Source organism: Coloeus monedula (genome assembly GCF_965178545.1).
Source record: "Coloeus monedula genome assembly, chromosome: 14".
Classification (NCBI taxonomy): Eukaryota; Metazoa; Chordata; class Aves; order Passeriformes; family Corvidae; genus Coloeus; species Coloeus monedula.
In genome coordinates, this window is record NC_138794.1 from 14,718,943 (window position 1) to 14,735,104 (window position 16,162).

General features: G+C 39.0%; 1 protein-coding gene across 2 annotated transcripts in view; it reads right to left on the minus strand.

Moving 5' to 3' along the window:
* Positions 1-2,018: 2,018 nt before the first annotated feature.
* The window catches only part of THSD4 (thrombospondin type 1 domain containing 4), a 244,065-nt gene continuing 229,921 nt past the window's right edge, over positions 2,019-16,162 (minus strand). For both annotated transcript variants that reach the window (XM_082290825.1, XM_082290826.1), the window contains 4 exons: positions 12,936-13,109; positions 10,695-10,874; positions 8,687-8,831; positions 2,019-7,883 (listed from right to left, as the gene is read on the minus strand). In XM_082290825.1, the coding sequence (XP_082146951.1) occupies positions 7,741-7,883; positions 8,687-8,831; positions 10,695-10,874; positions 12,936-13,109 (642 nt within the window). In that variant the 3' untranslated portion in view covers positions 2,019-7,740. The remainder of the gene's footprint in view (positions 7,884-8,686; positions 8,832-10,694; positions 10,875-12,935; positions 13,110-16,162) is intronic.

Below are 16,162 nucleotides of genomic sequence, written 5' to 3' on the forward strand. Positions count from 1 at the left end.
ACTATGGAGCACTTCTCTTCAACTTTCTGAAGCCCTGAAGGGAAGGAATGAAGACAATGGAGCTGGGTGCTTCTCAGGACTTTGCAGTGACAGGACTAGAGGCAAAGGGCACAAACTGAACAAAAACCAGGAAATTTCATCCTTTGGATGACATTGAAAACTTGACTGGACGCAGATCTGGGCAATTTGCTGTAGGTGACACTGCTGTGAGTAGAGAGGTTAAAGTAGATGGTCTCCCGGGATGCCTTCCAACCTTACTAGTCTGTCGGAAGCTTCACACTTTTCTGTGGATAGGTGTTATACTACATTCACTTTGTTTATATGCTTCAAAAAATCCCCACCAAAGCCAACCAGATCAACGGCAGCAGCTAATTCTTAATCAATGCTCAGGTCAGCCTAGTTACATCTGAAAACAGGGCAGGAAGCCAGCATTGCCTTTTCTATATTTGCTCCTCATTGGAACTTGCATCTGTGGAGAACCAAAAGCAAGTTTTTGGGTTAATTTAAGAATATCTCTTTGAATTTTACCTCATCAATAAATCTCTGTAATGGTTTTCATTTCCTTTTAAGACTGTGGCTAGCAGTAACTATGTAAAAAATGGTTTGCATAAGAATATTCTGAATCAACAAATTAGAGTTTAACATGGAAATAGGCTATGGAGACAGGTATCAAAGATGAGCATTTTCACTCAACAACTGCTCAGTGCAGGGTTGCACACAGCTCTTGTAACTTTGGCTACAGCCTCTGTATTTACCTTAGAGGTCCACTCTTTGCAGGCATCACGGAAAGCAGGGACTCTGAAACCAGCATCAGCTGGTGATGTGGAATCCTTCTCAAGCTCCTCAGGCTTGAGGGCTCAGACGAATCACCACAGGGAAGTACTGCAGCTGCTAAGGGCTCTTTTTGTAATTTTACACTGAAGTTTTATTTTAAACACAAAGAACATCCGGGGGAAGAGCAACGCATTTACTATTGTATAATTTTATAGCTTAATAACTCAAGTTCTACTTTAAAAACCAAACCAAACCAAATAACCAACCAACCAAAAAAACCCAAGCAAAAACCTCCCACACGTTTACGAAGCACTTAAAATCTCTGTGTCCCCAGAGAGAGACACAGGCACTGGTTCCCCGGAATGAGGGGACACCGTGAGGATACGGCGAGGACACCGCGGGGACACCGTGAGACACAGCAAGGACACCGCGCTGCCGCCCCGGCCCGCCCCAGGCCAGGCGCTCCCGTCCCCTCAGAGCCCGGCGGGCAGGAAGGCGCCCCCTCACGGCGCCCCCTCACGGCGCCCCCTCACGGCGCCCCCTCACGGCGCCCCCTCACGGCGCCCCCTCACGGCCCTACGCGAACTGCGAACCGCCGGAACTGCCGCTCCCCAGGGGCGGCACAGCCTCTGGTAGCTGCAAAGATCAAAGGACAAATAACATCGGTTTACCTCCAAAAAAGTGCTCGTGTGGTTTTGCTCCCCTGGGACTTCAACGACCAGATGCGGCTCTCAGTGCTGTGGTCTGCCTGATGTCGTCGTGTTTGGTCAAAGGCTGGACTTGATGATCTCAGAGCTCTTTTCCAGCCTTAATGATTCTATGATTCTGTGACTTCGCTTATTTATAGTGAAATTACTCTTAAATCTGCAGAGAACTGTCTGTAGTGCTGCTCTGGTTATGTCAGCGTGGGGAAGAACCAGTCCAACCCTTCATCAGTTACAGCAGCAGCTGCACGGGGGGAGAGGCCGATCCCCAGCGCCCAGGACAGGGAGCTGCGCTCCCTGTGCAACACTCGCCGCTATCCTGGGACATCCCAGAGCTTGGCTGTCACCCCTCAAAGGCTGGCACACGGGTTACACAGCTTTCTGCAACTTGGTTATATTGTGCCCACCCCTGTATTTGCTAAGTTCCCTTAGTGTGTTTGTACCCTTGTTTATGCTTTTCCTTAATTCTCAAGAAACTCAAGTACAGATCAACCAAAAAAACCCAAACATGTCACATAAATTAATCTTGAGTTTCTTTATTTTTCACAATAATAAAAAATAAATTAGTCATAAACAAAAATAGTTAACATTTTTTTCATCAAAGAGAAAATGTATACAATATGAAAAGGATGCTGTACAGTTCTGGTTCAGGTACATTGCCAGGGATACATATTCCTGAACGAGTCAGAAAGCAATTATACTCTCCCCCTTTAATTCACTCAAGGAACTGGCTAATCAGAAAGTTTAGAAAATTGTATTATGGATTTACAGTATGACATATATACAAAAATATATATGTAATAACTGTGCTATAAAATTCCCTAAAAAGATGGGTTAGTATAATGAAAAAGCTGGACAAAATTTGAATGGTATATGTAAATAAATACATATTAGGTCCCTTTTAATTAAAATATCTGCCTATTCTAAATATTTGAAATATTTTGGTGCAGTGGCTTGTTCCACAGACACAGCTCAGAATTACATATTTCCCATAGACATCTTGTATTTACAAATAACAACAAAATAAGTTATAATAAAGTATATCCTTCTGCCAAAATCAATTATGAGGGTCAAGTAGACAATTTTATACATATTAAAAAAGGTTAAGAGTTTCTTTTCTTTTCTTTCTTTTCCTGTCCTTCCTGATCCTCTCTGTAGATCGTGAGTGACTATGATGGGGCTTCACAAGCTCGTATGTACCCAACCCCTGCCAAGGCCACTGGTCTCAGGAGACCCAAACAGCATGGAAAAACAGGTCAGGACAAGCAGCAATGACTGTTGCTGAAAGGTCAATGATTCATCAGAATTAAGCTCCCCTCCTCTCCAGGTATGACAGTACTTATCTGTATCCAATTACACTACATAGGGATATATAAAATTGGGAACTTACTCTTCTGAACTTCTGGTTATTAAAAGCTGAGAAGCACAGAGCCAAATTCAGGTCTGCTATGAATTCTCTTAAATGGAATTTTCTCCCTTTCACCAGGTCTGAATTTTGCCCACACTGAAGTATTATAATGATTATAAGTTTGCTTTAAAATATTTTGAAAATGTTTAGTGGATGATTTTTCATTTCTGACGTAGAAATAATTATTTTACTCTGTTTTCTAAACAATGCCTAATTTCATCTCCCACAAACATTCTGTAAGTTCAGAAATAAAGTTTACCTTCATGTTCAATATTTCATGTTTTGTGTTCCAATTACAGGCATGCACACAAATTATCTGTCCAATACAAAGAACAGCTCTTAAGAGACACTAAGTCTCAAGAAAACCAGGTAAACACACAGCTTGTCCTTTGTGAGGACCATAACTCTTTTTCTTCAATAGATGATACATGTGAGAATAAAGGGCCACTACAGACTTCAACAGCTGTGCAATCACAGGTTCACTGCACAGGAATTAATTCACTGTGTCCTTTACTACTGTGCATTTAAAACTAGCCAACATGGATATGCACAGACACAAAAATCCAGGGGCTGGCAGAAACACTCTTCTCTTAACAGTTGGGCTTATTTCTAACACAGATTCTTATAAACCAAAGGCCAGTTCAGGATTTTCAGTAATTCTGGCAAAATTTAATATTGTCATCCAAAGGATAAAGGGATGAAAACAAGGTAAGAAGGAGAGGAGAAGCCTTGGTGTGGGTGTAAAAGGGATAGGTTAGGATGAGGATGGGGAAAAGCAAAGCCCTAAAATGCACATTTTACTTCTTGCAGTGGTGCACACCACAAAGAGGAGCGAAGCGTTTTCTTCAGCAAGACATAACCTCCCCTATATGAGCCATAGGCTGTTTGAGCACCTCCCTCCTTCCTCCCTCAGTGGTGACCACTGGCACTTTCTAGGATTATAGACTATATGACTGGTATAAAACTGCACCATATTGCCACAAAACTGGGATCTAAGCAATAACATTAATGTTAGACATTGCTTTATTCATACAGAAAGTTCTCCATTTGCTGAAGTGTTGGGGGAAAAAAAGAGAGGTTTATGTGAGTAATGAGGAAGACACCAGTTCCCTGTACAGGGATTCTGAGGTGGTCCTGCACTGAGCCCGTGGCCATCCAGTAGGGGTGGATTCAAGGCTGGCAGGCTTGCAGCACACCCAAGTTTGCACTGCACTCCCCAGCACTGCCCTGCCTCCCAACAAGCCCTTCCCTCTTCAGAGCCCTGGGGCTGAAGGTCAGAGACACCGAAGCAAACACTAACTCTGTCTCATTGCTGGCTAAGTCAGACACATTCACAGGGTCACTCCTTCATGACAGGAGCAACCCTCGTGCTTCCACATCATCCTCTGAGAGGATGGGAGGATTCCATGAATTCAGTCTCTCAAACTTGGCATGCATTTGGGGCACACAAGGAATTCTACCTACATATGCTTGAAGGTGACATTGCACAGGAGGTAGCAAACTCTGACAGGCCCTTGGTAAGTTGATAAACAACTGCACCAGGAATCCTCCATTCCAAAAGGAAAGTGCTTTGAGACACAGAGCCTGCTCTGGATGAAGCTGATTTGGCCAGCCACATGTCTGTAAGACATGAAACTTTTATGCAGATTTTACCCTGTAAGCAGGTGGGCTCTTTCAATAAAGGATCTAACTTACTCTGGCCTTCCTGGATTGTGTAAAGCACCTTCAAGGCAAGCATTTTTTTCCACTATCCTGCACGATTTTGACTGATGTTACAATGTCAAAAAAAGAAAACATTAAAAATCAGAAGTCTGCATAATTGATATTTGCAATTGATAGTATGCACAATTTCTTACTTATACTGGTGTTATATCTGCTCTAAGTCTACTACATTCATTAAGGCCACCTTTGGCTTACAGAAAGTAAAGTCAGATCCTCTGCAGGCATCATACTAAGCTGGGGCACTGCTCCATTAGAACAAATGCTATAGGCCCAATTTCAAAACTATGCTTTGTGAGATGGTGAAATCTTAGCACAGCACTTACTTTGTGCAGACAATATTAGTGTATCAAAGTGCTGATGAAAAGGGCTCTTTGTTTTGCAGGAACAACTATTTTAATAATGCTGGCACACAAGAGATGATAAATGATTAAGTTCAGCAGCATTCTGGCACTTTCCTTACCTTTAGATGTTTAATTAGGTAAAACTGTATTTTTTAATCTGGTACATCTGAAAAAATGTCTCTTTACTTAAAAAGTACAATTTGTATAACCATAGCTCACTACATTCAATTCACAAAGATGTATACATTAGCTGTAATACGGAGTTATACTGTTATGTGTATGTATATACTATTTGATAGCTGTCACACTGTTTACTTTAGTGGCAGCTTAACAGAACCTACAAGATGATCATCTTTGTAAAATAAGCTAATGGCCATATATTCCAGAGCAAAATAACAGATTTTATAAAATAGGAGGATCTGTCTATGTGCTGAGTCACTGATGGTCTCACAGCCAAAGTGTGTGTAAGAAGAATTTGTTCTATGACTGCAAACCTGATTCTCTCTGCATCTCATTTGCCTTGGGGTTTTCAGAAGCCTTTTTATGGAACAGGTATTTCCCTCAAGCTGACAGGAAACACTTCCTTGGGACAAAACAGACAACTGCAAAAATTATATAATGTATGTCAAGATTTGCTGCAATGAGATACACAGATGAAAATCTGTATTCAGAAGTACTGGATTCCAGAGCTGCTTACACTGCACTTTATCCATATCATTCTTTGGTCAAGAATCTAAGGAATATAATATGATAACAAAACAGTAAGTTATCTTCATAGATAAATCTTTGTAATACAAGGGAACAGGAGGACTGTGAAAGATTAATGAACTTGAATTAGAAGTTTCCTAATTAGATTTTCTGTTTCTAACAACTTTATATCTATTATTTACAGTGAAAAGGCCCGAGTCAAGGTGTACAGAAACAGCCAATGACATTATTGACTGACATATGACAATTTAGAGTCACAAAGAAGACCTTCAAATTTTAGTGGAAACACTTCTTCATTTCATGTAGCCAAACAGTAGTAGTTCATCATGTCCAAAAATATATTTTCCAAGAGTGACCAAATCAAAACAGTCAAAAGTTTATCTCAATGCAACTTTTAGAGTACAGGAATTCCACCTTCCTGTGGCTCTCAGCACACAAACTGATGTGACTGGTACCACACCCAGCAACCTTCGCCTCACAGCACTCCATTCCCTTGCCACATCATCTCCATCAAAGTAGCAAGAAGAAAAGGATACACAATGAGGCTCAAACCTGGCTCTGCATCAGTAGCAGGATACCTAAACCACATCTCTGAGAGTGACTGAACATAGATTATTACAGCTGTTTTACAACTCGGCACCTTAGGAACAGATGCACAGATGGGCATTTACAAGCAATATGCTGTAATAAACAGCTGAATAAGTAGAGGTGTTTATTTTTTTCCCCTCAGCCTTATTTACACATTTGAAAGACCTCTCAAGTAAAGGCTAGAGAACATGCAGATAATGCAAAATCTCATCTGCACTGCATAGTATACTATTTGATTTTAGCAAGTCTCAAGGCTGAGTACATTGCAGAAATGAAAAATCACCACTTAAATTCAGCTCTAAGTCTGCAGCCATTCTTGAGTAATAGAAAAGGAGTGGTATGAATAGATCTGTGCAATGAAAACATTGAGTAAAAAAAGACAAGTATGTTCAAAAAACTGATCAAAACCTGAAGAATGTGAATAGCTAAGATCCCCTTGTTACAGATACTCAGCTACTACACTCATACTGCTGCCTGATACCAAGAGTAACAGACTGCATAAGGCACACAGGCCTCTATTCTTTGGTGGTTGTTTCAGAAACTGGTGACTTATCCAGACTAGGTCTGGACAAAGTACTTTGGTTTGGTAGTTGTTAAACAATAGTGCAGAGACAAGACTTAGGCAAGATCCCAGTTCTGAAATAAGTCCCTACGGAAAAGAGGCCTCACCAATGGAAACAAGCACTTTTTATACCAGCAAAGGCTCTTCACCTTTCTGGTTAACCTATCTCACTGACAGCTGCAGTTGTTAAAGACTTAAAGGGCTAGACACTAGTGTCACTCTGGTAGGTACTGTATTTTAAAATCCATACAAAATTATAAAAGTGTATCTTCATGAGTTTATGAATTAAATATAAAGGCACCTTCTGGCAGTCAATATATATTTGCTGCCTAAGGACAGGACGTTAGCTAAAAGTACAACTGAGAGAGCTTAACAGTGACTGATTTATTATGAATGGACTGAAGTAGTTAAAAATATACGTTAGAGTGCTAAGAAACTGATGATAAATAGTTTTCAAGGCTCTGGTTCTTCGGGAAGTCATTTTTCTCATGCACATGTTTCATTGATTTAGTCATCTAACTTAAGGCAGTCCAAAATACCAAGTAAAGGTAAGCACTCAGAAAATAATGGAGCAACTGCATCCATACTGGTCAGTTATCTCCAGTAATTGCCTGCAATTGATTTTAGTTTTCATTAATTTCACAATTTTAAGGCCAGTATGTTCCTTAAATAATTATCTGATGAGCAGATGCAAATCACAGTATCATTAAAAAAGAATGCTTAAAAAAGGTCATGATTTTACAACAAACATCTTAAAAGAGATAACTGCACAATTACTGTAACTGAAAGGGTGTGAGATTTAACCATACTCTTGATGCACTCAGCAATATAAACCCCATCTCTAAGAAGCTACAATTGCTGCAGTCAAAGCAGTAGCACTGTTCAAGCTCCATGTGAAGAGTGCCATTGCTGCTCTGAGCAGAGCAGTATTTGTTATCTATGCCCCAGGAACCCCGACTGTCTGTTTGCCACACGGGTACAGGATGCACAACAGGCTGTTTTGTAATAGGTGTACACACAGAGCCGGGCCTGGACCACCACATTACAGTTGTAGTATTTATCCTTGCAGTTCTCATCTGCGGAGAGAAAGGAAGAGAGAAGAAACTAAAAAAATGTACTAGAGCAACAAATAAACAATTCCCTTCCTTTTACTATGTAAAATCCCTTGGACCTGTATTTAAACACTCATTGTCAGGTCAAAACTGGTTATCTATACAAATAAGACAGACAATTTAAGATACATAAAGCATGGAAGAAATGTACCTATCCCCATTTCCCCAGGGTTTTTATGTTATATTAAAGTATGTTGAATAATTCTCAACTGAAAATTGTTGGAGAACATTCAGAGTTAAAGCTGTTTCTAAATTCTTGCATCTTTCTCTTCCTAGCCATTCTCATTACTATAAAAATCCAATCTGTATTCCAATGCAAATTAAGTGTATCTGTGTATTTACTACATACAAAAGCAAATTGCTTAATTGCACTTAGTATCTTAATTTAATGTTCTTGGTTCTTATAGAACCTGTTACCAAATACAGTATATAATGATCCTTTTTTTTTGTTTTAAATACTCTTCCAAGAGAAACGTTGGAGAATGCAAGGAGGCTGCAGAAAAACACCCTGTATGTACCATTTTCACAGAAGCAGATCTCTCACATTCTCAGCAACTTCAAGAGTAAGCCAGTTTCTTACTCATTACAAGGAAAACATTTTTATTGGAAACCTACTTTTAAAGCACAGAAAAGAGCTGTATTTTGTGTAAAAATGAAACTCTGAACTCGATTAAAAAAATATGCTATTAAAGCCTCTGCAAGACTATAAAATAACTTCTCCACTAGATGGAGTTCCATAGTTAAAACAGAAGTTTCCTCTGCCTCACCTATTTCAGGGACACAATCTTGTGTATTACAGGGTTCCTTCTCTTCAGGTTTGAGCTGTGGATCACACTGAGTACTGGCTGCCATGTCATCTGACAGACATCGCACCTCCCGAACCCGAAATCCTCCTTCACAGGATTTGGAACACTGAAACAATTAAGCTGAAGTTCATGAAGACCATAGGAGATGTGTAATTACAGAAAGAAAAAAAAGGGAACCTTGAAGCCAGACCCAGCTATCACTGCAGCCTTTTATCAACTTCACCCTACTGGTTTTTATTTTCTACCTATGAAGCTCTTAATACACAGGTAAAACTTTGTTAAAGATTCCCAAACATTTTTGACTTTAGGAGCAACAACTAGATAAATAAATGTAGTGGGTGCTGTGCAACTGAAAGTAAGCTAGGATAGGTCCCTTTCTGAATTTATTACTTAGCATCTTGCTTCTTCAATTAGTCTGCTTGTTCTCTCTCATTTAGACATATCTCCCAAATCTACTCTTTCCACAGTGTTCACATTTCCTGCTTTAAGAACTTACTTCACTGAACTTTACTACTTGACTGCCCTGCCCTCCACTGTTCCTTCTGCCATTTATATAAAAGCAGGAGTAATTTTAATTGCCTTATTTTTTCTAGCACTCAATTATTTTTCACATCTTGCAGCACAATGATTTTACTAAGCGTTAGAAGTTTCTTTGAATTTCTAAAGGAAATATTTCTGTGCTCCTTCAGGGTCTGTGATGAAGCCAGAGACTTTTGTACTTGCTTGTTATGGTATTTTTAAAGCAAATTATTACACATTTCTGCCCATACTGAAGCAAACACCCACTGACCAAGGATTTTGCCTGATTGAGGTCTCTGAGATTTGGCTCACTGTTCAGTTTGATGTAGTGCTCAAAAACATTTACAATTAAAACCTTAATAGCCCAAAACTAGTAAGAATGTTTTCTTTCTGACATTTTTGGCATAATTACTTCTTTTCTTAACATTGCATAAACAACTTATCATGATCATAAAATCATATATTGCAAAAAACTAACCAAAGTATTCTCAGTATTGTATTTTTAACTGCTTTTTCATCTTTAAGTACAACCCTTACCTGCATTTGAAAGGGCAGCCATGTGCAGCAGTAACAGAACATGGTTTTTATAGAGTTACTCCTGTTACATGCCTGTCTAGAATACTGTAATTATTCCACATCCAGCCATAAGAACTTCAGGTTTGCAGAGATCTTAAGCACATCACACCTCACACAAACCATTCTGAGCTGCATCCGCATTGCAGAGCTGCCACTGGGAATCTGACTTAAGGCTCGACAAAGGGTCCGAGTTACTGCATTCGATACGATGTCATCTCATTCTGAGATGACAACGGACTTTCTGATTTTCGTTTAGGACAAAAATGTTGGGGTTTTGCTTGTTTTTGGTTTTGGTTTTTGGTTTTTTTTTTGTAAAAAAACCCAATAAACTATGTCAGATATAGGAAATTATAGAAAGATAAGATGAAACCAAAGCATTTTGTGGTGAAGGTAGCTGGTCCACTTCCAGGGGAAACTGGAGATGCAAGAAGTTGTACAATACATTTTCTCTCAGAGAAGTTCTAAGTCTTACAGTGAAGAGTCTACAGTAAAATATTATGATAAAACTGACTCTAAAAAATGAATACATCCCTCATTCTTTATTAAATGCTCCTAGAGATCTGAAAGGAACTTCTAAGTCCACCACATTGTGTCATTGTAAGGGCCAAATCAACTTTACAAAACAGGAAGATTCTATGAAGAAGAGATCAGCGATAAAACGACAACTGTGCAGTGTCTCTTTCTGGTCAAGATACTTCCTAAATTTTCTAAGCTCCACTGGGTAAAGAGTATGCTTTCTTTTTATTATCATTCCTGTGCAAAACCAAATCAATTTAAGGACTGATGGTTGTATCCAAATGGTGTTCTCTTTCAACATAAACAGAAAAAGATGTATCAAACAAAGTACAAATACAGGAAAACACGATAGACTTACTGTGCTCCATTCTGTATGAAACCACTTAGATCCACATGGCTTGAGGTAGCAGGATTGCTGGCTGGGAGGTTTTTCCAAATGTGAACATTCATAGGGGTCCAAAACATCAAAATTACCTTCAGTTTTCCTAACACAAATTACTTCTCTCTGTTGAGTTCCACTACCACATTCAGTAGAGCACTGCATCAGAGACCAAAAAAAGTGGGGAAATCTGTTATTCTCCTCATGTCTTTCAACTTGTTTACAAAGTAATATGTTTCTCCTCATCACATGGTACCACAGACTCAAAACATATGTCTAATTATCTTTATGAAGAAGACATATGACTCTAAGTGTATTTCTGGAAAAATCTTTAAGTGTAGTTTTACCTGTAGCTACAAAAAGGAACTGGTATTTATTTTTGTAATCAGAGGAGAAGTGTAATTCCCTTTCTCCATAAATAGTGTTACTGCTTCTTGCTGAAGCAGGATCATATGTGCTGCACTGAACTTTGGAGGGTTATAAGGTCAGAGCACAGTTTTGCAGCTTTACAAAGCCTTACATTCTGTGCTGGTTTTAGAAAATGCCTTGATCTGCCAGGGTGTTATTTTCATGTTTGCAAGTATCTATGTGATGTACTGTTGGTTCCAGATCTGAAAAGTGAATTTGACTCGCTTGGATTCCTACTGCCCATTTAAAGGTTAAGTACACACACAACACTGTTTCTGGCACTTGTAGAAAGGTTTTTAGAAGATGATTACAGGAACATATTTGTTTCTATGTTGCATAAAGGACTATGATTTTAAGAAGGCCTTTTCCAGCCTAAACCAATCAAATGTTTCTAACACTGGGGATTTTGTTGGTATTTTTGGTAGAGTTTACAATCCCTTTACCAGATTCCCACAAAACTCTTGAGCTGATTGAAGAACCTTAAGATAAATGCACCCAAATAAATTCTACAGGAAGTACAGTAACTGCACATTCTTTAACATAGAACCTCTCAGTTACTGCTGTCTTTTAATGGTTCCTCCTACAGGCAGTTATCTGAACACCCCACCTTAGCCCCTGCTCTGCCCTACTGACTGGTCTCATTTTGCTATTAAAAGCCAGAACTTGTCTGGTAGAATTGATGTTGTCAGACATTGCTTTTGGGTCAGTAAAGACTTTGCACCCTTGTGTGCATCAAACAATTCAATTCCATGCAAAGAAAGAAGGGGAATTAAAAGAACAGTCAGGATGCTCTGACTGAACACCTCTCCAGGGCAGCAAAAATGAGTAGAGAGTTCCTGTTCACCATCTGGAGAAGTCTGAGTAACAAGGCCTGGATTTCATCTGTTATTAGAACTGCAGAAAAAGATTTTTTAAATTTGAATTTTTTTATTATTCTTACACATATTCTTATACACAATAATTATCACTTACACTTGAAAGCATTAGCATAGTAGTAGCCCTGTAATCTTCCCTTTAGCTGTACCAGTTTAATTTCCAGCTCCTTATCTCCTGGAAGGACCGTGGGATCTGCAGTGCAGCGACTTAACAGCACAGCTCCACAAGTGCTGGCACCAGCAGCCCCAAAGGCTCTCCAGGCTATGCCAGAGCCTACACAAAGGGACATAAATGCCTGGGGCATGAGCCAACAGCTTCTGAAATGCCTTTGTGCCTGACAGCAGAAATGTTTATTTGGAACATGAAGGACTACTAGATGTGGATAAAGGGAAGAATCTGCTTCAAGGAAAGAGCATCAGTATAGAGGCCACTAACCAAAATTTGTCCTTTTGCCTATTGTAATGACTTTCAGCACAACAATACCAAAGCTAACTTTCTGATGTAGCCACTGTTTTTTGCCTTACCTGTTGGAAATTCCATATTCATATAAATGCATAGGTACGTATTTTCCCGCATTTAAGCATGATCACAAAGGCTCTACTTTAGAAGTTGCAAACCTGTCACCTGAACATGCTAAGCAGCATTCTGTCATCATTCATTTCATAAATATGTAGGGTCAGTAGATGAAAAATAAAAAATGAAGATAGAGAGGAGAAGAAGAACAAAATCTTTTTTTTAATCAAAGTAAAAAACCCAGCAGATGCTGAAAAGCACCGAACATCAACTCAGTAAAATACAGGAAAAAAAATGCCCAGATACTCTAGAGAAATGAAGAAATACCTTACAGCACACATATTCATTGCATAAACCCACAAGTTTAAAAGTAAAATACCAGTAGAAAAGCAGCAGATATGTTAGATACAGAACTTGGCTTACCTGTGTCCAGCCCCCTGCAAACCACTCCACTTTCCCAGTGCAGGGCCCGTTATTACAGGGAGTTGTTTCCGAGGGTCTGTTGTTGCCACAGCCTTCCAGAGGCAAACTGCTGACGTGGTTGGTCATGCAAACCACGGAGCGCGTGCGGATCCCGTCCCCGCACTCTGCAGAGCACTGCGAGCAAGAGACACGACACGGTCACCTGTGTGCTCCCCAGACTGCACAACGCAATGACAAGCAACAGTCATGGAAGTCAATCATTTACACGAAGTCAATTATTTTTACTTGTAATTCAGCTGTAGCAAATTGTCTTACAGTATCATACTTCTGAAAACACTACTAGTAGTACCTGTCTTTACAGTCAAAAATGAAAGAATTAGCTAAGAAAGAAATCTCGTTTTACAGTTTTTGTAAGCTTTGTTACTTTTCCTTCCTTCCTCCTATCCATAAATTCTTTCAGTTTTAATTTTATTCATCTTTTTTCACCCTAATTAAAAGCTCTGAGAATGGATAATTTCAATAAAAGGCAGCAGTCCTATTTCAGCCTTTGACTTGTTCACCGAGTTTCTCCTTCAACCATGCAAGCTGTCAGCCAAGTGGATCTCACACTGGCTGAAAGGACAAGGTTAGGAAGACTCAGAGGGCTGTGGCACCGGGAGTAAAGTGACTGCACAGTACACCCTGGAACTTTTCCATATAACAACTTGACAGAGTCTGACAGCACAGTAAAGTAGAAAACTACAAATTTTTTTGACAGCTGGTTTCAAAAGATTCAAGTAAATTCTCAATAAACAACTGTAGCTACCACCAGTTATTTACTGCCCAACCTGTTTCAACTGTAAGTTTTTAATTAGTTTTAGAAGAGGTGGCCATGGAAGCTTATGTCCATTCAATGTTGCCTTTTAATGATAAGACTTTCCAGTAACTAATGTTCACCATTCTCAAAGTTACACTGCTAAATTCTGAAAGCTCTTCCTAAACAGTGATATGCAGATTATGTCACATATTCAGAGACAGTATGGATGTCATCCACAAATCACAGGATAAATTCCATTTATGCCCTTAGAGTTTGCTCTTTCATCTACTGCAGGAGGAAAGTCTCTGATATTTCACTGTCCTAAGCAGCACCAAGCTACTGACATTTAAAAAACAGAAACATGCCAAGGAAATAAGAAATTCTCGTGTTTGACTGTTCCTTTGTTGCTTAATTATTTCTTAATCTTCCCTTTTGCTTTCTGTTAAAATGCATTTGGCATTTCATGTCTAGACCATTAACATAAAAGAAAAACCTTTGTGCATATCTTTGAAAGATATGTATATAACAGAAGTTAAGCAAAGCAATTATATTACCCATGCAAAGAAACCCACATATAAATATGTAATATATGGGAGAAAAAGAAGCATTTGATTGCAATTTCAGATTTTATTTATAATATAAAATGTAATTAGGAGAAACTGTGTATTACTTCCACAATGAGAACTACACTCCTTGTGAATAAATGTAACTCTGCACTGGAACATTTTTAAAATTATATTGAGTGAGTCAAAAAACTGGTAATGAGACACAAAGTCGACCATTAACATGATTTAGCTGCCATTGGTAACAGTGTCAGGGTTCACTGCCCATAGTCAGCTGCAAAACTGCAGATGCCACGACAACACCATTATTAACAACAAGACCAACCAATAGAGTCCCTCATCTTCTCTCGAGAGACCAGTGACTGAAAATACTGTTGGTTGCAAACTGCTCTTTATTCACTTGTGCAGAGGAACACTGGTTACTTGTGTGAAACATGTAGTCATGTTACATTTATTTCACAGATACAGAATAGAAAACCACTTTTCCTATCAGCAAGTTGATTCCTTTCACAAGATGTTCAAATAGAACAGCAAAGATTTACTGAAATGGAATGCCTAGAAAACTAAAGAAGTGATTCAACTCTTCAGAAGCAATTTTTCTAACAAAGTACAATTTTTGAAAAACTAGAAATTCAGGTTTCTTCCTCCATCTGCAAGATCAAATAATTAAGCTTCTCTTAAATGATGCCTAGAAGTAACCTAATGAGCCTTTTTTGTTGGTGGTGCACTACAAAATTTTCCACTTTCATGCAGGTATGTAAAATAGATTTACCTGCTCAGCAAACCGATTTCATGGCTAAGGAGGCCTTTTCAAAGTAAAGCAGCAAAATCTTGAAAATACAAGAATGATGTAAATTGTGCTCATCCATTTCAGACAGGCCACTCCCAGGTGAGCTGAGCCCCACACCGTGGCTCCCACTCAAACCTAACCGTGCTGAAATCAATTCTGTGGCTGTTCCCATTCCATCCTCAGCAAGTATGTTCAATTACATTAAGCAGAGAGAACGATGAATGTGCTCTGCAAATACTTTTCTTATTGCTAACTAATTTTCATTTGACAATCTAGTTTGCTTTTCTGCTTTGCAAACTAGAGCAGGGAACAAATTTAGTCTGTAAAGTCATCCAGAAAATCTCCCTAGTCTTACCTTTTAAATGATTATGTTATGAACTAGGCTTGCGTATCAAATAACAGAGGAAATACCAAATGGGAAGGTATAGGGTTGTTCCACTCTCTCCTGCAAGATTTTACTACAGATTAACTACCCTCTAAGGATTTACAAAGCAAACTTAAACCTGAATGTTTCACATTATGTATTTGTTTTTTCATGTTTTTATCTCCTTCTCAGCAAAAATCTTCTATGTGAAGACCATGGATTTCTAAAGTCCAAGGCATCCATTATGCAGAGAGCTGCATAATGAATCCTCTCCCCATGGTTTTTACAATTGACACACCCATTACTTTCAATTTGGTGCCATTGATTTGTTGCATTAATACACAGTAACTGCCATAACCTAACATTGTGAAACATGAGGAACTTTCACAAGCTGCAGCTTTATTCTGGTCCTATTATTAAAGATATTTTGTTTCACGGTCTTGTTTTAATTGGCAGAAATTCCTCAGAAACCTCTGTCTGTGTTTTAAGGAGTCTGCCATTTTTCCTCTTCCTGAGGTCCTTCCCTCATGAGTTCAATTTCAGAAGCTTTCCATACCCATTAAAAACCAAAAATAAAACCCCTCATTCAGGGCTCTGATAGGTGTCAGAAGACAACTGAGCAGCAGTCCAGGAAAATAAGACAAGTTCCTGCAAACTTGGAAAACTGTAAGTGGAAGCTTGAATTTTGTCACAGCTACAAGGCAAGGGTAGAGC